This window comes from Oncorhynchus clarkii, chromosome 19 (assembly GCF_045791955.1).
Source record: "Oncorhynchus clarkii lewisi isolate Uvic-CL-2024 chromosome 19, UVic_Ocla_1.0, whole genome shotgun sequence".
Taxonomy (NCBI): Eukaryota; Metazoa; Chordata; class Actinopteri; order Salmoniformes; family Salmonidae; genus Oncorhynchus; species Oncorhynchus clarkii.
In genome coordinates, this window is record NC_092165.1 from 40401955 (window position 1) to 40423698 (window position 21744).

General features: G+C 42.5%; 1 protein-coding gene and 1 long non-coding RNA gene across 2 annotated transcripts in view; one reads left to right on the plus strand and one right to left on the minus strand.

Moving 5' to 3' along the window:
• c19h14orf180 (chromosome 19 C14orf180 homolog) overlaps positions 1–15415 on the minus strand; it is a 26340-nt gene extending 10925 nt beyond the window's left edge. The window contains exons 1-4 of the mRNA XM_071116761.1: positions 15006–15415; positions 13950–13980; positions 6220–6306; positions 4601–4727 (exon numbers count right to left, since the gene is read on the minus strand). Coding sequence (XP_070972862.1) covers positions 4601–4727; positions 6220–6306; positions 13950–13980; positions 15006–15158 — 398 coding nt within the window. The 5' untranslated portion in view covers positions 15159–15415. The remainder of the gene's footprint in view (positions 1–4600; positions 4728–6219; positions 6307–13949; positions 13981–15005) is intronic.
• Positions 15416–16862: 1447 nt separating this feature from the next.
• LOC139374259 (uncharacterized) lies at positions 16863–19420 on the plus strand. Its single transcript, XR_011627654.1, has 3 exons — positions 16863–16941; positions 18288–18361; positions 19238–19420. It is a non-coding gene; the product is annotated as an uncharacterized lncRNA (long non-coding RNA).
• The last annotated feature ends 2324 nt before the right edge of the window (positions 19421–21744 follow it).

Sequence of the window (21744 nt, forward strand, 5' to 3'; positions counted from 1 at the left end):
ACTAAAAGTATAGTACTAGACACACCCTAAACTAAAAGTATAGTACTAGACACACCCTAAACTAAATGTATAGTATTACAGACACACTAAACTAAAAGTATAGTACTAGACACACCCTAAACTAAAATTATAGTACTAGAGACACCCTAAACTAAACGTATAGTACTAGACACACCCTAAACTAAATGTATAGTACTAGAGACACCCTAAACTAAAAGTATAGTACTAGACACACCCTAAACTAAATGTATAGTATTACAGACACACTAAACTAAACGTATAGTATTACAGACACCCTAAACTAAATGTATAGTATTACAGACACACTAAACTAAACATATAGTATTACAGACACACTAAACTAAATGCATAGTATTACAGACACACTAAACTAAAAGTATAGTACTAGACACACCCTAAACTAAATGTATAGTATTACAGACACACTAAACTAAAAGTATAGTACTAGACACACCCTACACTAAATGTATAGTATTACAGACACACTAAACTAAAAGTATAGTACTAGACACTCTAAACTAAATGTATAGTACTAGAGACACACTAAACTAAATGTATACTATTACAGACACACTAAACTAAAAGTATAGTACTAGACACACCCTAAACTAAAAGTATAGTATTACAGACACACTAAACTAAAAGTATAGTACTAGACACACCCTAAACTAAATGTATAGTATTACAGACACACGAAACTAAAAGTATAGTACTAGACACACCCTAAACTAAAAGTATAGTACTAGACACACCCTAAACTAAATGTATACTATTACAGACACACTAAACTAAAAGTATTGTACAAAAATGAGAGATCAAACAGCAGAAACCAAAAATTAGTATTACATAAGGATGCAGTCGATGACATAGAGTACAGTATATACGTATGCATATGAGATGAATAATGTAGGGTAAGTAACATTATATAAGGTAGCATTGTTTAAAGTGGCTAATGATATATTTACATCATTTCCCATCAATTCCCATTATTAAAGTGGCTGGAGTTGAGTCAGTGTCAGTGTCAGTGTGTTGGCAGCAGCCACTCAATGTTAGTGGTGGCTGTTTAACAGTCTGATGGCCTTGAGATAGAAGCTGTTTTTCAGTCTCTCGGTCCCAGCTTTGATGCACCTGTACTGACCTCGCCTTCTGGATGATAGCGGGGTGAACAGGCAGTGGCTCGGGTGGTTGATGTCCTTGATGATCTTTATGGCCTTCCTGTAACATCGGGTGGTGTAGGTGTCCTGGAGGGCAGGTAGTTTGCCCCCGGTGATGCGTTGTGCAGACCTCACTACCCTCTGGAGAGCCTTACGGTTGTGGGCGGAGCAGTTGCCGTACCAGGCGGTGATACAGCCCGCCAGGATGCTCTCGATTGTGCATCTGTAGAAGTTTGTGAGTGCTTTTGGTGACAAACCGAATTTCTTCAGCCTCCTGAGGTTGAAGAGGCGCTGCTGCGCCTTCTTCACGATGCTGTCTGTGTGAGTGGACCAATTCAGTTTGTCTGTGATGTGTATGCCGAGGAACTTAAAACTTGCTACCCTCTCCACTACTGTTCCATCGATGTGGATAGGGGGGTGTTCCCTCTGCTGTTTCCTGAAGTCCACAATCATCTCCTTAGTTTTGTTGACGTTGAGTGTGAGGTTATTTTCCTGACACCACACTCCGAGGGCCCTCACCTCCTCCCTGTAGGCCGTCTCGTCGTTGTTGGTAATCAAGCCTACCACTGTTGTGTCGTCCGCAAACTTGATGATTAAGTTGGAGGCGTGCGTGGCCACGCAGTCGTGGGTGAACAGGGAGTACAGGAGAGGGCTCAGAACGCACCCTTGTGGGGCCCCAGTGTTGAGGATCAGCGGGGTGGAGATGTTGTTGCCTACCCTCACCACCTGGGGGCGGCCCGTCAGGAAGTCCAGTACCCAGCTGCACAGAGTGGGGTCGAGACCCAGGGTCTCGAGCTTGATGACGAGCTTGGAGGGTACTATGGTGTTGAATGCCGAGCTGTAGTCGATGAACAGCATTCTCACATAGGTATTCCTCTTGTCCAGATGGGTTAGGGCAGTGTGCAGTGTGGTTGAGATTGCATCGTCTGTGGACCTATTTGGGCGGTAAGCAAATTGGAGTGGGTCTAGGGTGTCGGGTAGGGTGGAGGTGATATGGTCCTTGACTAGTCTCTCAAAGCACTTCATGATGACGGAAGTGAGTGCTACGGGGCGGTAGTCGTTTAGCTCAGTTACCTTAGCTTTCTTGGGAACAGGAACAATGGTGGCCCTCTTGAAGCATGTGGGAACAGCAGACTGGTATAGGGATTGATTTAATATGTCCGTAAACACACCGGCCAGCTGGTCTGCGCATGCTCTGAGGGCGCGGCTGGGGATGCCGTCTGGGCCTGCAGCCTTGCGAGGGTTAACACGTTTAAATGTCTTACTCACCTCGGCTGCAGTGAAGGAGAGTCCGCATGTTTTCGTTGCAGGCCGTGTCAGTGGCACTGTATTGTCCTCAAAGCGGGCAAAAAAGTTATTTAGTCTGCCTGGGAGCAGGACATCCTGGTCCGTGACTGGGCTGGATTTCTTCTTGTAGTCCGTGATTGACTGTAGACCCTGCCACATGCCTCTTGTGTCTGAGCCGTTGAATTGAGATTCTACTTCGTCTCTGTACTGACGCTTAGCTTGTTTGATAGCCTTGCAGAGGGAATAGCTGCACTGTTTGTATTCGGTCATGTTACCAGTCACCTTGCTCTGATTAAAAGCAGTGGTTCGCGCTTTCAGTTTCACGCGAATGCTGCCATCAATCCACGGTTTCTGGTTAGGGAATGTTTTAATCGTTGCTATGAGAACGACATCTTCAACGCACGTTCTAATGAACTCGCACACCGAATCAGCGTATTGGTCAATATTGTTTTCAACCTAACTTCAGTTTCCCCTTCAAAATGGATTTGGGTACTCCAGTCAACCATATTTTTTTTACGCCTGCTAGGTTAATTTACCAAAAATGTGAACACATTCAGGGCCGTCTGATTGGTCCAGAATCAATGGGTTTGGCCAGAGCCAGAACGCACGTGGGTAAAGCGGTGGTTTGAAAATTAGTCATTGGCTTTGATACTGTGATTGGTTAAAGACGATTCAATCACTGATTACTTTGTTTTGAACAACACCCCTTGTGCACCTCATCACCAAAAACGACTTCAATGACGGCAGTCTCAGACTAGTATGTAGTGAACGACGGAGCAGCAGAAGAATTTAGCTTGAGTAGTCAGGATACCTATTACCCCCTTCCACCCTATCAAGCCAATCAGGCTAAATTCTCTAATCTTCCAAACATTGACAGGAGGGGCAAATAAATGTGTATGTTCCTGTCTTTGTGGCCTACCAGAATACCCCAGCATCAAGGACATCAGATCAATGTGTATGTTCCTGTCTTTGTGGCCTACCAGAATACCCCAGCATCATGGACATCAGATCAATGTGTATGTTCCTGTCTTTGTGGCCTACCAGAATACCCCAGCATCAAGGACATCAGATCAATGTGTATGTTCCTGTCTTTGTGGCCTACCAGAATACCCCAGCATCAAGGACATCAGATCAATGTGTATGTTCCTGTCTTTGTGGCCTACCAGAATACCCCAGCATCAAGGACATCAGATCAATGTGTATGTTCCTGTCTTTGTGGCCTACCAGAATACCCCAGCATCAAGGACATCAGATCAATGTGTATGTTCCTGTCTTTGTGGCCTACCAGAATACCCCAGCATCAAGGACATCAGATCAATGTGTATGTTCCTGTCTTTGTGGCCTACCAGAATACCCCAGCATCAAGGACATCAGATCAGTGTGTTCTGGTAACACTTGAAACTCCCATTAGGGATGTTGTCCCTTTGCTCCACCTCTACAGGTAAATTCACCTCAGTGGTTTTTGCATGAGGGCCACAGATGCAAACATTTCTTTGTGCACTGGTTTATTTTGGCGAGGTACATTTTCATCCTGATGACACATTTTCAAAGCACTATGAACATATAAACCCATCTTTCACTAACAATCTGGGGGAGGGGCAATATGGAAATGAGTATCACTTTAAGATGTGAGACAGCATACAGTTTAAATACTGTAGATTTCTGTTAGAAATAAGCACATCATTCAGAAACGTCCAATTTAAAACTACAGAAAGCGAACAATGCCTCAATGAAACAGCCTCATGTCTGAATGACAGTACCACTGTTTTTCATTTTGTAAAGATAGTATACACTCATTCAGCCTTTCAAAAGTAAAGGGGAACAGAGCTAGCCAAAATATCAAAATACAGCATCTAGTAAATATAACTAGAGCCTTTTGGAGCCTTTAACAGCAAGCAAAAACACCTACAGTATCAGTATATATTATGCTGTATATATCAGCCACAATATTAATATCTACTTTCTCATCCCTCCATACTTGAAACCCAGTAATTACCAACACCAGTTCAGAAAAGCCAGCAGAACAGAAACCGCAAAGTTGTCTCATTTAATGAGAGGAAGACCAACAATACTAAACAGCACTGCCCTTATTGCAAGAGAGGACATTTGCGTTATTCTTCTTATTCTTCTCTACGTACCTTTTACTCATGATGCAAAGCTGGGCCAGCCGCTCAAAATGCTGTGCCTGGGAGGCCTGATCCGATAGCTCCTCTGGGGATGCCCATCCTGTCCCAGACGAGCCCAGCAAAGCCTCCTTCTGGGGGCCTGTTACACACACACAGGGCATGTAATCAGCCGCCCGCTAACGTCTGTCTCGATCCCTCTTGCTCACACTCTATCCTTCTCCCTCTCTTTATATCCCTTTAACTCCCTCTGTCTCTCTACATAGCAAGTAAACAGAATCCAAAATGCTGGCGATGTGATCTCTGGCAGGGCTGGCAGTGTGGAGATGAGAGTGGAGTCTGAACAGCAGGGTACAGTGGAGCCAACAGGATAGTGAGCAGGAGACGTCAGATAGAGAGCAGAGGGAAGAGGGAAGGGAGAGGAAACTGTGAGTGCAAACATCGCACTTACCACACCCACAAAAGCAGTGGCACAGCTACCTGTTCACACAGACACAAACACCTGAGCTGACCCTGGTGGGAGTGGAGATTAGCCTCCATAAAAGCTTTTCCAGCCTAACGTTGGAGAGGTAAACTGAAAAGTAAAGTGGTTCAGAAATGGCAATAAGGGGACAGAAACTTTTAACAGGATGAGGGAAAATAATTGAAAGCATTGAAAATAGGGTAGGTCAAATATCTGTCAGATAATCAAAATGAGATGGAAATGGGCTGAGGTTTGAACAGGAGATTGAAGAGAGAGAGAAGGCTGGTGGAGTGATTGTGATGCCAGCATTGCCCCAGGAGAGAGAAACAGAGCAGCTGGCACAGTGCTGAATCAGAGGCCTCAGTATTCCATGGCGCCACACAACTCCTTATGAGATAATGCCTAACATGGCCATTTGTCTTCCCTGTCCATCCCATAACTCCTGCTACCTCCTGCCCATGCTACACTGAACTGCTGTTGAATCAGCAGCCTCCAGACAGACAGACAGACAGACAGACAGACAGACATACATAGCTTACAGCAATGGAATTTTGTTAGGGCACCCCTTAATCACCCAGTTAGAGTGCTAAGTGTAGTTTATAACACAGTTTTGGGAGGACAGCTTTAAGCTTCAGATGACATTCCTAATCCACAACAGGAACTTCCATACATGTGCTTGTTCTTCTGTATTGGAATGCAGCCTTGGAGCAGGAACTCCATATATGGACTCAGACTTCTCATATTGGAATGCAGAATTCCATACATGGATAACGATAATTCATATTGGAATGCGGCCCTGTAGCAGGAACTCCATATATGGGTCCAGACATCCACAATGGAAGGCGGCTGGGCGGCAAGGAAATCCATATATGCACGTAGAGCAGTACCCATGCCAATTTGCTCACCTGCATCCAATCTTCATTAGCCAAAAGCCTGCCTCACTCACCTGAGTCCAATTGCTTCATCAACCACCCTCATAGTACTTAAACGGCATCCTTCGTCACTCCTTGTACCGATGCACAATGGTGGGCAATGAGTGGGTGGCCAACCCAAAGCCACGACAAAACGCTACTGACGATGGTCCCCTTCTGACATAGTTGTCAGATGGCGAGAAGCTGCACTTGTGGATGCCACCTTAATGCCCCCATTTTACAGATGTAAATATACTTACCTGTGCTCCCCTGAACAGCAGTGAGCTCAATTAGAGAAACCTCGTAGAACATCTTCTCAGCCTGAATGAACTGCAGGGCCTTGCCGTCTATTTATATAGGTGAAGGATCAGGCCCAGTTGTCAAAGGTATTAAGTCAGTTGTAGTGTCAGAAATGTTGTTGTCACCAGGCTTAACTGCAACGTGTTTTTACAATATTTTTTATGGCTCCTGAATGTGACCTCAGCAAGTAACAGGCTCGTCACCAACATTCTAGACAGATAGCTCAAAACATAGTCTCTGTGAAGGCTTGGACTATAATATCTGGGCATTCTACTGCAGTCTTGTTTGTCAATGTTGATGTGTCAGTTATTTTGGGTATCTGATTCTGTAAGGGATGGATTTAAATTTACTGGGGGGGGCTGTTCCAACTCAATGTGTTCACCAACAGGTTTCTGTGCCAATGCACCACACAACCAATAAACAAAGCATACCAACTTTGGGCACTTCAATATCATGGTGTGTGTTAACACCACAAATAGACTGTCGATCTCAACAAACAGAAAATACATCCCTCTCTACATTTTAGGTTTACCCAGTATCGAAGGCTTGGCTTTACAATCTCTGAATTTTTTGTAAACGATGTCTCTTTCCGTTCATCAATTGGCCACTGCACAGTTTGAATTTATTGATTGATAGATTTTGTCAGTTAAAAAAACAAACATTTATACCCAAAGATTTTTTTAAGTGACCGGATTGGCACAATAAAGTCAGGGACAGTATCATAGGCCTTCAGTAGCTAAAGCTTAATAATAGCCACACCATACCAAACCTTCACAAATGTTTCTAAACTTCATTAGGGTAATATCAAAAGTCAAACCATTGTTTATGGGGAAAATATGAGCAGAAGAGTGAATGTAAATCAGGGAAAAAATGCGCTAGCCTCCCCTGTGCCCAATAAAAAACATACACAACCCTCCCCAAAGCAACAAAAAAATCTTGACAACCCTCCAGTATTTTGGACCACCTCTCCTTCCAATAAATTAAGATTTGTCCCTAAGGCACCAAATATGTGTGCCATCCCTAAAAATAGACTCAGGAGCCGAGTTGGTTCACTTTGTCAAAGGCATTCTTCATACTGAAATAAATGCATCCCTTTGTATGTTGACTCCGTTAACACTTGACAGGTGAATTTAAAAGCATTGCTTGACAAGGAAAATGTGCTTAAAATAAACACAGACATACAGCCTGGCGTAAATGGCCTACTCAAAAGCAGGAGCACTCTGTCGCACGTGAGACCAGACTTTGCTTAGTTCTATTTCTGAATGCTTGTGTGTGACCTATTGATTGTCGTTAAAGTAGCACAGTTTAGATACAAATAAAAGCTTTAAAATGTATTATATACCGTGAATAAAGGCTATTTGCGTTATTTCTATGCTTCCCGTTCTTAAGTTTTGTTTTAGTGTCTTTTACTTTTGGTTTCGTACCCCAGCTTCAAACAGCTGAAAATACACTATATCTTTGGTTATGGAAAAGATAGTTCACAGCGATTCAGATGTACTATGATTTTCTACACTATACTTTTTTGTTTTGTCACATAAAGTGAAATTAGGCGAACCATTCGAATGTTAGCAACCAGGAAAAGCCGGAGCGATTTCTGCATAGTGCATCTTTAAATGACAGTAGTCTATAAACCCTATCACAACTGTCCATGTGAAAGGAAAGAGGCTACCTTTTATGACTAGCAAAATACACGAGAAGCCCATTAACACACACTCCGAATAGACTTCACTAGCCAGAAGGATACACAATGTATGCAGTGCCATGCATACTTTATGACTCCAGTAGACATCCAGTGGACAAGTAGAATTTTGTGTTTACTGAGTTGCTACTACGTGCTGTGTTTACTACGATACTCTTCTAAACATCCTGCATATGCTGCAATGTGCCTCATTCCTATTCGTTGACAGTATATCATAGTCAGCTGAGGTAGAGATATTGGGCTGCTGACAGACAGTTTTGGGTTAACTCCAGGGTTTACTGGGCCGCTGAGGTAATGACTGTTCAAATCAAAACACATTTTATTTGTCACGTGTGCCGAATACAATGGGTGTAGACTTAACCAAGTAAAAAATTATAATAAAAGAAAAATAGTAACACAAGAGGAATAAAATACACAATAAGGAAGGGAGTACCAGTACCAGATCAATGTGGCGCTATATACAGGTAGTACCAGTACCATATCAATGTGGCGCTATATACAGGTAGTACCAGTACCAGATCAATGTGGCGCTATATACAGGTAGTACCAGTACCAGATCAATGTGGCGCTATATACAGGGAGTACCAGTACCAGATCAATGTGGCGCTATATACAGGGAGTACCAGTACCATATCAATGTGGCGCTATATACAGGGAGTACCAGTACCATATCAATGTGGCGCTATATACAGGGAGTACCAGTACCAGATCAATGTGGCGCTATATACAGGGAGTACCAGTACCATATCAATGTGGCGCTATATACAGGGAGTACCAGTACCATATCAATGTGGCGCTATATACAGGGAGTACCAGTACCATATCAATGTGGCGCTATATACAGGGAGTACCAGTACCATATCAATGTGGCGCTATATACAGGGAGTACCAGTACCAGATCAATGTGGCGCTATATACAGGGAGTACCAGTACCATATCAATGTGGCGCTATATACAGGGAGTACCAGTACCATATCAATGTGGAGCTATATACAGGGAGTACCAGTACCAGATCAATGTGGCGCTATATACAGGGAGTACCAGTACCATATCAATGTGGCGCTATATACAGGGAGTACCAGTACCATATCAATGTGGCGCTATATACAGGGAGTACCAGTACCATATCAATGTGGCGCTATATACGGGGAGTACCAGTACCATATCAATGATGAGCTATATACAGGGAGTACCAGTACCAGATCAATGTGGCGCTATATACAGGGAGTACCAGTACCATATCAATGTGGCGCTATATACAGGGAGTACCAGTACCATATCAATGTGGCGCTATATACAGGGAGTACCAGTACCAGATCAATGTGGAGCTATATACAGGGAGTACCAGTACCATATCAATGTGGCGCTATATACAGGGAGTACCAGTACCATATCAATGTGGCGCTATATACAGGGAGTACCAGTACCAGATCAATGATGAGCTATATACAGGTAGTACCAGTACCATATCAATGTGGCGCTATATACAGGGAGTACCAGTACCATATCAATGATGAGCTATATACAGGTAGTACCAGTACCATATCAATGTGGCGCTATATACAGGGAGTACCAGTACCATATCAATGTGGCGCTATATACAGGGAGTACCAGTACCATATCAATGATGAGCTATATACAGGGAGTACCAGTACCATATCAATGTGGCGCTATATACAGGGAGTACCAGTACCATATCAATGATGAGCTATATACAGGGAGTACCAGTACCATATCAATGATGAGCTATATACAGGGAGTACCAGTACCATATCAATGATGAGCTATATACAGGGAGTACCAGTACCATATCAATGTGGCGCTATATACAGGGAGTACCAGTACCAGATCAATGTGGAGCTATATACAGGGAGTACCAGTACCATATCAATGTGGCGCTATATACAGGGAGTACCAGTACCATATCAATGTGGCGCTATATACAGGGAGTACCAGTACCAGATCAATGATGAGCTATATACAGGTAGTACCAGTACCATATCAATGTGGCGCTATATACAGGGAGTACCAGTACCATATCAATGATGAGCTATATACAGGTAGTACCAGTACCATATCAAGGTGGCGCTATATACAGGGAGTACCAGTACCATATCAATGTGGCGCTATATACAGGGAGTACCAGTACCATATCAATGTGGCGCTATATACAGGGAGTACCAGTACCAGATCAATGTGGCGCTATATACAGGGAGTACCAGTACCATATCAATGATGAGCTATATACGGGGAGTACCAGTACCATATCAATGATGAGCTATATACAGGGAGTACCAGTACCATATCAATGTGGCGCTATATACAGGGAGTACCAGTACCATATCAATGTGGCGCTATATACAGGGAGTACCAGTACCAGATCAATGATGAGCTATATACAGTTAGTACCAGTACCATATCAATGTGGCGCTATATACAGGGAGTACCAGTACCATATCAATGATGAGCTATATACAGGTAGTACCAGTACCATATCAATGTGGCGCTATATACAGGGAGTACCAGTACCATATCAATGTGGCGCTATATACAGGGAGTACCAGTACCATATCAATGATGAGCTATATACAGGGAGTACCAGTACCATATCAATGTGGCGCTATATACAGGGAGTACCAGTACCATATCAATGATGAGCTATATACAGGGAGTACCAGTACCATATCAATGATGAGCTATATACAGGGAGTACCAGTACCATATCAATGTGGCGCTATATACAGGGAGTACCAGTACCAGATCAATGTGGAGCTATATACAGGGAGTACCAGTACCATATCAATGTGGCGCTATATACAGGGAGTACCAGTACCATATCAATGTGGCGCTATATACAGGGAGTACCAGTACCAGATCAATGATGAGCTATATACAGGTAGTACCAGTACCATATCAATGTGGCGCTATATACAGGGAGTACCAGTACCATATCAATGATGAGCTATATACAGGTAGTACCAGTACCATATCAATGTGGCGCTATATACAGGGAGTACCAGTACCATATCAATGTGGCGCTATATACAGGGAGTACCAGTACCATATCAATGTGGCGCTATATACAGGGAGTACCAGTACCATATCAATGATGAGCTATATACAGGGAGTACCAGTACCATATCAATGATGAGCTATATACAGGTAGTACCAGTACCATATCAATGTGGCGCTATATACAGGGAGTACCAGTACCATATCAATGTGGCGCTATATACAGGGAGTACCAGTACCAGATCAATGTGGAGCTATATACAGGGAGTACCAGTACCAGATCAATGTGGCGCTATATACAGGGAGTACCAGTACCAGATCAATGTGGAGCTATATACAGGGAGTACCAGTACCAGATCAATGATGAGCTATATACAGGGAGTACCAGTACCATATCAATGTGGCGCTATATACAGGGAGTACCAGTATCAGATCAATGTGGAGCTATATACAGGGAGTACCAGTACCAGATCAATGTGGAGCTATATACAGGGAGTACCAGTACCAGATCAATGATGAGCTATATACAGGGAGTACCAGTACCAGATCAATGTGGAGCTATATACAGGGAGTACCAGTACCAGATCAATGTGGAGCTATATACAGGGAGTACCAGTACCAGATCAATGTGGAACTATATACAGGGAGTACCAGTGCCAGTGTTGATGGCCATTACAGACACAACACTTTTCACATGCCAATAAGATGGCTGGAGAGGCGTTCACAACTAACACATTCAGTATGGATTACAAAAACAGATATAATTGCATTGTATATCCTGGCTTATAAACTGTACCTACTCGATCCATCACCCCCAAAAAATTATGAAAAAACTGTCAATACCACGTGATGCCTCAAAAATGTTTTTACAAAATCACCCCAAAGTAAAATTTCTAATGTGTTTTGAAATCTGGAGATAATTCCACTATGATCAGAGGCCCATTAAGTCCATATCACTACATTAGAAAGCCCCATGCTAACTTCCAACAGTGAGATGAGTATGACGAGGACCCTCTGGGATAGAAGGTCACTTCACAGGCAGACCACAGAGGTCAAAGCACTACTTCTGCTGGTCTGGGGTATTTACAACCTGGCAGGACAGCAACAACAATGCAGCGAACCCACACTGAGTAGGTACTAAGTCCTCCACCCTGAGTTGGTGATGACCAAATTGGGGAGAAAAAAACATGGAAACAAAAAAAGCAGACAGAGACCCCCTTCCAACAGCAGACCCCCTTCCAACAGCAGGGTGAACTCAATTTAGAGCACATGCAGTACATGTGAAGTGGATAGGGTCAAAGTTGAGATAAACTTCTAAAGGAAGCACTCTGAAGCATATGTGGCTTGTGACACTATTCTCATACAGTCAACACTATACCACAAAACAGACAATAATTTTTTTGGGATTGTGTTGATTACAAACATGAAACTGTAACGGAAAACATCCTGAGAATGATTTGACTGAAAATTCCATTTGATTGTCTTATTTATTTCTCTAATTTGAGAGCCAAATTGAATGGATAGATGAATACACTTTCCATGAAAGCCAGGATGACTTTTGGTCAGAGAGCTCTGAGAAGAATTCCAGCAACTGGGAGTTATTATTATGGCATTTGATGCTGAGAGTTTATGTTTTTTATTCTGTGCATGTGAAAATATGTGTTCCCATCAGAGTCAGTTAGATTAGGCTAAGTCTTCACCTCCCTCACTCCACAGGGAACCTTCCCAAATACAACCCAGAGAGCACTTTAAAAGCCTGTTAAACTCTGGCTCTGCCCAGTCACATGAATATCCTGTTTAACCTGTCCTCGGGGACCACCCACTGGGCACAGATGTCAGTTTGACTTACATTTGGTAATTAATGTGAATTAAACATGTCATTGGATTTAGGTTAAAAGTTAGGTGAAAAAAATACAAAATTCCCTTACGTTGAGGACTTTAAAAAAAAAAACTCAATCAGTATCTACGTTGATTCAACATCATCACATTTCATTTGGGGTTTTAAATGACGTGGAAACAACATTGATTTTGCCCAATAGCCAGTGACTTTAACTGGGACAATCAGACTGTCATGTATCCCATTGTTCTGGCCTAATCTCTGTGTCGACAAAAAGACATGTCTGGATCAGTTCCACGTAACAAGTTCCATGATAAAAACTCAAATGACTTTGTAAATCGTTTTCTAACTGTCTACTTCAAATCGTTCTGGTGGTAATGACCTGTGTCTATGAAGCGTATATGTTACTATTAACATATGACACCACTGTGACATAATTATTCATGATGCTATGTGTCTCTTTCATGTCCAAAGACTTAATTAACCCTATCACGACCTATGAGCCTCTTCACTCAATTACTTCTGAGGACATGAGGAGACTATGGACATGTATTGATGAAGTGAGCCCAGTAAATCAACCTATTTTGGGAGATGGGTTGTGAGGAGCTGGGTCTTGCTGAGGCAGATAACTTGAGCTGGCGTGAAACGTTTTTCAATGTCTCAGTAACAGAGAGGAGTGCCATGGGAAGAGGTTATATTATCCTGCAACACCACACCCCTCTTATCTGAACCCTATACTGCACTGGCCTGTAGTGGATGATGGCGGTGGTGGTGACACACACAGCCACTGCAGAATACAGGTTAATTAGCTTTCTCATACTCTGTGTTGTGGGGAGATAAGCACTTACAAATCCTCTTAAGAAAAAAGCCTGACCCCATTCAAAACCTTGAGCATTCTGGGACAAAGCTGTGATAATATTCTGTCCCATGGACACAAATTCCCTCTTTATACGATGCTTTTTCTGTACAGCCAAATTACATTTTGCACTGGAATTCACCATACCCGCAGGCCACTGCCACCAAAAAAGGAAACAGATTTTGCCTTCCTAGCATAGTCACAGGTTTCATGCAAAGATAGTACTAATAGTTATCTGGAAGTGGGGTTTGGTCTCACAAGGCCTCCGTTTGTGTGTAAAGGATACAATTATTTTCGGAGATGAAGAGTTCAGCAATCTGTAATCACAAAGGAGAACACATATTAGGATTGTATGATATGAATATGCTACACAATTGATTGATTGTCTGTCTGCATTCTACACATATTACCATGTATGACCATTCACATTCCACTATTCTCATATAAGCCACTGTATTGTGGAGGGGAATGAACAACACCACCCTCTCTCTCTCTCTCTCTCTCGCTCTCTCTCTCTCTCGCCGTTGGTCTGTTCAACATCATGCCACATTCCTGGGATATTGGGCAAGGGGCTACATTTGTAAATGTAAGACATTTTCTTTGGGTCACTTGATACATATTGTTATCCAGGGGCCTTTAGTATGTAATCGGGTACTGTGGCCCTGGTTCAACAAAACTGGATCAAAACAACAATATTATATTCTGGGAGACAAGCATGCACATGAAATGAGTCCCAGTAATCGGATGCTATTTGCATTCATCAGATACAGTGGAGTTTCTGGTAATAGGCTACTGACATACATTATTATGTTATGCACTATACATGGACCACTTCCAACCTCATATTGAGGTACAGTAGCTAACATACTCACAGGTTTGCAATACGCATATTACTGACATTGAAAAGAGCCATTTGACATTTTTCTGTCTGTCCTGAGACAGACAGACTCCCTGTCTTCACCTTGCAACATGCACTGTCAACAGGAAAAACGCTGATCCTGTGCTGTGAGTGGCAACATGACGTTTGACATTGGTATTGGTGATGGCAAGGTTGTATTGGTATGTGTAGTGTGTGGCTTGTGTGTTTATATTATATGCTAATGTATGAGTAACAGGCAAACACAGTGTCAGTACTGTATGTATGGTATCAGTATTGTGGTGAATGATTTTTGTGTCTGTGTGCTCATGTTTATGTAAACCACAAGTGTGTGCATGTGCTTGTAGGCTGGACATTTGTGTGTGCAAACATTTGTCTACAGTATGCGTGTGTATGTTTGCGGGTGCATGTATACATATGGGTGTGAGAGTGAGTGATCGTCCGGCCATTAGGTCGGTGGCTCACCTGGTGAAGGCAGTTGGGCAGCGAAGTGAAGCTCTGCACGTGCCTTAACCCCAGCAGAGAGCTAAGGAAGCAGTGGAGGGCGGCCTGGTACTCCCCCTGTTGCTGGAGCTGCTGTCCCAGTTGAAACAGGCCCTCCCTTCCCCCGTTCAGCATCCCCAGTCCCAGACAGAGGCAGCGCTGCCTCCCGTCGGAGCTCCGCCAGCCAGGGACAAACGCTCCACTCCACCCCCAGAGCAGAGAGGGGAAAAAATCTAAACAGCCCAGGGATAAAAACACAGCAGAGATATGGTTTACAAGAGCCAGACTAAAGAACGACTTCCTCTCTGTCTTGTCTATTCACAGTAACTCAAGGGCAGGTGGCGAGCTGAGCTGAGGCAGGCTGTGAAGACAGATCAACTCCCCTCCCTCTCAGCCCATGCTGCATCAGGAAAGGAGGAGAGGAAGTCAGAGGGGATTTGTTCATTGACTGGCAGAGCCCTGGTCCAATCACTGCTCTACTTGCGTACAGTAGTCCAGCCAGCGTGTGTGAACAGTCTCAGCATGTAGGTAACGGAACTGTCGACTGAGCACTGTGGCTCTCTCCCTGAGCACTCTGGTTCTCTCACTGTGGTTGGCTCTCCTTATTAAATCAAATTGCAGGGCTTTATGCTTCTGCAAGGTTTCACCACTGGAAATACAGCACATGTTTAATGTATTCCATTTGTGCATTTGATTTAATTTCAGGATACACTCTGACCTAATTTGTCTAGTGCACTGGTACAGCAATGTTGTGCATGTCTTGGGGGAGGGAGGAATTAAATCAAGAAATCTTAATGCTTTAATTATGGTTTATAAATGAGAAGCCTGTGAAAATGAACAATGGCCTTACACAGATAAACAAGTACTTGACTAAAAATGCAGTGTGTCTACATGTTTTCCTGTGAGTAACATAAGCAGATGGACTCCATTATGGTCTCCATACACTCATGTGTTTCGTAATGCGTGACAAACAGTAAGCGTAAACAAAGAGTCATTAGTAACACCTGCTGTATGTGTAGACAGAGAGTGCTCCACTGTTCAAACAAGGACAACTAATATTTATTTATCCACCGGCCCGCCTGCTTCAGATGTTTGCTCTTCCTTCAACATTAAACCAGTGACAATCTGTGCCCAGGGAGAGGGTGTGACATTGATTTTGTTAGTCACTCTCACTCAGATGTCATATTTACATGGCATAAGTCATGGAAAAATGTGTAGAAATGCAGGAAATTAGCTTTAAAACTGCAAAAATGTCTATCTCCCAGAGGAGGCTGGTGGTGGGAGCTATAGGAGGATGGGCTCATTGTTATGGCTGGAATGGAATAAATGGAACAGAGTCAAACAAGTGGTTTCCATATGTTGATGTGTTTGATACTGTTCCACGTATTCCATTCCAGCCATTGCAATGAGCCTGTCCTCCTATAGCTCCTCCCACCAGCCTCCTCTGCTCTCCACCCCATGGTAAAATGAGTAAAATTGCATGAAATGTGTTATAAAATTGCACACAAAAAATGAGCACGTGTGGAGAGAGTTGATAGTTCAGATAAAATATATTTAGGATGGAGACGATCATGTTGATGAGCTAAAAGAGAGAGTAAAGACCTCAATGTTTTTTTGCTTTCCCAGAAAGTAGAATTGAGCGCAATAAATTAAGTGTTGAGATCAGCCTCTCCCTGCTCACGGTATACTTGCCTGCGCTCTCTCGAAATGCACTTGTGTGTTCGCAAATCTACATGTTACTCAAATATGATTGACAGCCTTATTGACAAATCACAGCACTGGCCTTTGTTACAATGCCAGTGATTGGCTAGCTAGCTAAATGGAAGGTGGGACCAACGTGATGTTTACATCCCCAGGTATCTAACCAGTAGCCACATTGCAACATGGAGGACTTCCCAAAAGGCGCTTCTTATTTTAGGTAAGAAAGCTATCTTAGGAATTCAGCCTAATGCTATTTCAACGTGTTTTTGATTATCTAATTTATGTAAAGATTTGCAAGTGGATTTCTGTAATGGTAGACTCAATAATTCCAGACATAAATCTTTTTCGGATGCGATGTCATTCCTTCCGGTTTCATCTCACTCATTTATTTTTTTGCCTTTATTTATTTAACTAGGCAGGTCAGTTAAGAACAAATTCTTATTTACAATGACGGCCTACAAAAGGCCTCCTGTGGGGACGGGGGCTGGGATTAAAAATAAAATACAAATATAGGACATAACACATCACGACAAAAGACAGACAACAGCACAACGGGCAAGAAAGTAGAGACAACAATACATTACGCGAAGCAGCCACAACTGTCAATAAGAGTGTCCATGATTGAGTCTTTGAATGAAGAGATTGAGATAAAACTGTCCAGTTTGAGTGTTTCTTGCAGCTCGTTCCAGTCACAAGCTGCAGCAAACTGAAAAGACGAGCGACCCAGGGATTATGTGCTTTGGGGACCTTTAACAGAATGTGACTGGCAGAACGGGTGTATGTGGAGGATGAGGGCTGCAGTAGGTATCTCAGATAGGAGGGAGTGAGGCCCAAGTTTAAAACAAAACAAAAAATAAGCATCAACCAGTGGGTCTTGCGACGGGCATACAGAGATGACCAGTTTACAGAGTAGTTTAGAGTGCAGTGTGATGTGTCCTATAAGGAACGTTGGTGGCAAATCTGATGGACGAATGGTAAAGAACATCTATCTAATGTCACCTATATAGCAACTAATGTCACACATTGCATGCATCCTAGCTACCGTACTGGCTTGCTATATTAGGCAGCTCTAGGTGCTAGGGGAAAACAAATATATTTATATTATCTATAAAGATTATGAAAAGGCCATTTAGGTAGTTAGCTAACTTAAACGCAATAGGATCAGGGTCAAGCTGTCTGGTCTGGTATTGTCTCTGTTTCAGTGCAGCATAAGCCTGTTGGATGAGCCTAGCTAAATTGAAACCGCTTGGGAAGAGAGAACTTCAAACATTAGCTGAGGTCATCAATGTAGCTAGCTAATGATTTTAGAAAATAAAAACAATATCTTTGCTACCTATACTTTACTGACCTGCTACTGACTATTGAACACTTTTTGCCAAATAAGTTTGTCACTGTGTATTGATGAATTGGTAACTGAAATAGTAGCAGAGGCTGTTGTTTTGGTGCAATTTGGCTAATAAAGAATATGCTTGTATATGTACACATTATTGTTTCATTAGTTAGCTAAGTTACTGACTGAGTAGGTACATTTTTATTCATGTTTTTGATGTTATTGCATTCCAGGTGGAGAGGGAGTAAGATCACTAGAAAGGAGCATGCTGACAGAGCAGGAAGAAAGCTGTTGTTGCACAGCAGAGGTATTACAGTCAATGCATATGAACTGAATATTGTGTGTGAATTGCACATTTATATCATTGGCACTAAGAAAAGGGTTGTACAGCAACATGAGCAGTAAATGCTAACACAGCTTTGGTGATGAAAGGTATGTCATGGAGGTGACTATGTATATATTAGAAGATTCCCCAATACATTGCATTATATGCTCAGAACCTAATTCACCTGGTACGGGTGAATATAAGGTGCGCACCTCTTTGCTGGAGCAGACCGGGACCAGTGTTGAAACTGAGCGAGAAGGCCTTTATGGGAATTGGGGGGGGTCAACGCTTCACCCTTTCCAAAAGCTAAGTACCTCTCCATATTCCATTTCCAACATTTCACCTGCTAGCACTGTCTGCTGACATTCTCTACTGCTTTGTGTGCTACGCACAGCCAGTACAGTAGTGCACCTACTGTGAACCAGAGAGGAGGCCTTTTGGGATACTGGAAAGGTGAAGCACAATTCGGGTTGAATTCATTATGGATTATAGTGACTTTTCTGCCTGAACACTCATTGCTCACATCTTAACTATTTGAGTTACTAGTGTCCCCACAATGACAATGGAAAACTTTTCTGAGTAGACATGATTGGCCTTTATTGATACCAGATAACATTACTTAAGCCACTGTCTCCTGCCTCCATTTTTATTTTCCCATTCAAGTCTTTTTGATTTTCCCATTTAAGTTTGTTTAAATCTATTTACTATTTCCCCATTACCTTTGATATTATACTCCTTTCCTTAGTTATATTGTGGCTTATTATGATTTAGTTTAATCAGAGGTATTGTGAAGTTTTATTGTAATTGTCCCTATGATGTTTCAGCTAAATCTGTTGGCAGAATCTTTCTTTCACTCAGTACAACAGAACCCAGGAGAGGCCTGCTGCGAACACTGGCTTGGATCCCTCAAAGCGTGCCTGCAGTGGTGTGACCACGGAAGAGTCCTCAAGGACTTTTAAAATAGGACTTTTCCATTTGATCTTTTTGGACTTGTACACTTGGGACTTTTAGCTATTGTTAAATAAATAATGTAGAACACCCTTCTGTCTCTGGTGTGTGTTTGGAAGGCCTACATATCTTGTAACCACTCATTCATACAAACTGATATACAGTGGTGTGAAGTACTGAAAGTACTACTTAAGTCATTTTTTGGGGTATCTGTACTTTACTTTACTATTTATATTTTTCACTACTTGACTACTACTTTTACTCCACTACATTCCTAAAGAAAATAATGTACTTTCTACTCCATACATTTTCCCTTACACCCAAAATTATTCCTTACATAGCAGGACAGGAAAATTCCCACTCTTAAAGAGAAGAGAAAATCCCTGGTCATCCTTACTGCATCTGATCTGGCAGACTCACTAAACACAAATGCTTTGTTTGTAAATTATGTATTGGATTGTGTTGGAGTGTGCCCCTGGCAATCCGTAAATTTAAAACACTTAAGTATATACTTAAGTATATTTTTGCAATTCAATTTACTTTTGATACTTAAGTATATTTAAAACCAAAAACATTTGGACTTTTACTCCAGTAGAATTTTACTGGGTGACTTTCACTTTTACTTGAGTCATTTTCTATTAAGACATTTTTACTTTTACTATGACAAGTGGATACTTTTTCACCACTGCTGATACAAATGCAAGCACTGACTTATATTCACTTGTCTATTGTCCCATTCTTCAATCTGGTCTTTCATATACATATTTTAGTTGTTACACCTGTGTGATGTGTCTGATATAAATTAATAAAAATGTATTCACCCTGTACATTACTTGAATTGTAGAACTTTTGAATCATAAACTAAGTGTTGTCTTGATACAGTCTGCATGTTTAAGTTTCCATAAGTTAGTAAAAATGTGAAGACCAACAGGCTATGAAATAGTTATTATTTTCTAACCTAACTAACATTTAAAAAAAAAAAAGTTTTTACACAGCTTCATAAATTTGGCCATTGAAAGCCTTGGACGTTGTATCCTTCCTCAGGGAACGGCTTGCTGTTGGCATGGTTTTTGATGTGCTGCTCTAGAGATCCATTGCCCAGCAGACTCACCTGGGACAGGGGGAAAGATGCATGTTTGTTTTTTTAGAGGGAGGAGAGAGCATACGTATTGAAGTGAGTATGGTAAATCCAACCAGGAACCCTTGATTATATGCTATATCACACAGACTGCAATAGTGAAGGTGCCATAAGTATACTATTATGAGTGGGGCCTACTTCTCTGTGCTCTGAAGAGGTCGCAGGTGGTTGGTCAGAAGGCTCTGGAGGTCCTTGGCATGTTCTGTCTCTGTAGCGACTAGAGAGGTGTGGAGGGAACTACTGAGTGTGCTTGAAAGAGCAAGAGTTCACATCTAACAAGCATATTGCTGATTATTGAGGACTAAGGGGGCATTCAAATCAGACAAATGGATGTGTAAAAGACGCAGCAACTCAATGTCTTTCAATGGGAGGAGGGCGTTGGGGAGGCCCTGGCATTGTGTTGCGCTGTCCGTCTGAAAAGTTGCAGAGATGCATCCCCTGAAAACTTAAAGCAGTGTTCCTTCTCGTCACACCACTGTGTTGGACAGGCATTATAAGCATTTTGATTTAAAGGCAGTCTTACTCTGTGGTTCAAGTTGTATTTTAATGTCTAACTTCCCCTCTTACTGGGCGAGTTTGTTCTGCATGGACCGGTGCCACGGATGGATGGAGATTTAGTTTAAGGACCAATGGAATGATCAAAAATGTGCAAAATCCACCCACCCGGGGCACTGGGCCATGTTAAACAAACTGGCCCACACTATGACCCCTAAGCCCTCACCCGTGACCTCCCATTGGCCCAGGGCCTCCTGTCTAAACCTCTAATCAGAGTCTCTCTGACAGGAAGTTAATCCAGTAGGCAGGTTTATGGTGCATAGGGCTTCTCCACTCCTCAAATTAGTGGAGTATTAGTTATTCAAATAGGAACGGTAGGGAGCACCTAAGGAGTTGGACCTATAACTGAAAGGTGGCTGCTTTGAATCCCTGGCCAAGGTGCTGGAAAAAAGGAGGTAATTGATCTGGCATCTGGATGGCTGCTTCACATCCTGAAGATATTCCCCTACTGTTAATGGGCTTGAGCAAGGCCGTTAACAGCACAACACACTCTCCATCCAGAGGAGCTGCACTGCAGCTTGACCCTGTGCTCGCCTCAACTGTAAGTGATGTGCCGTTATGACTTACTGACACTGACATGGGGTGCTCCATGTTCCTGCTGGTAGCAGGCCTTAACCTGGATGCGAGGAAATGCCCTGCCTTGGCGTATGGTTATATCTATCTCCACCAGGCTCCTTTTAAATCAAATGACAAACCTGGAGTGTACAGGTTTTTGTTCCAGCAC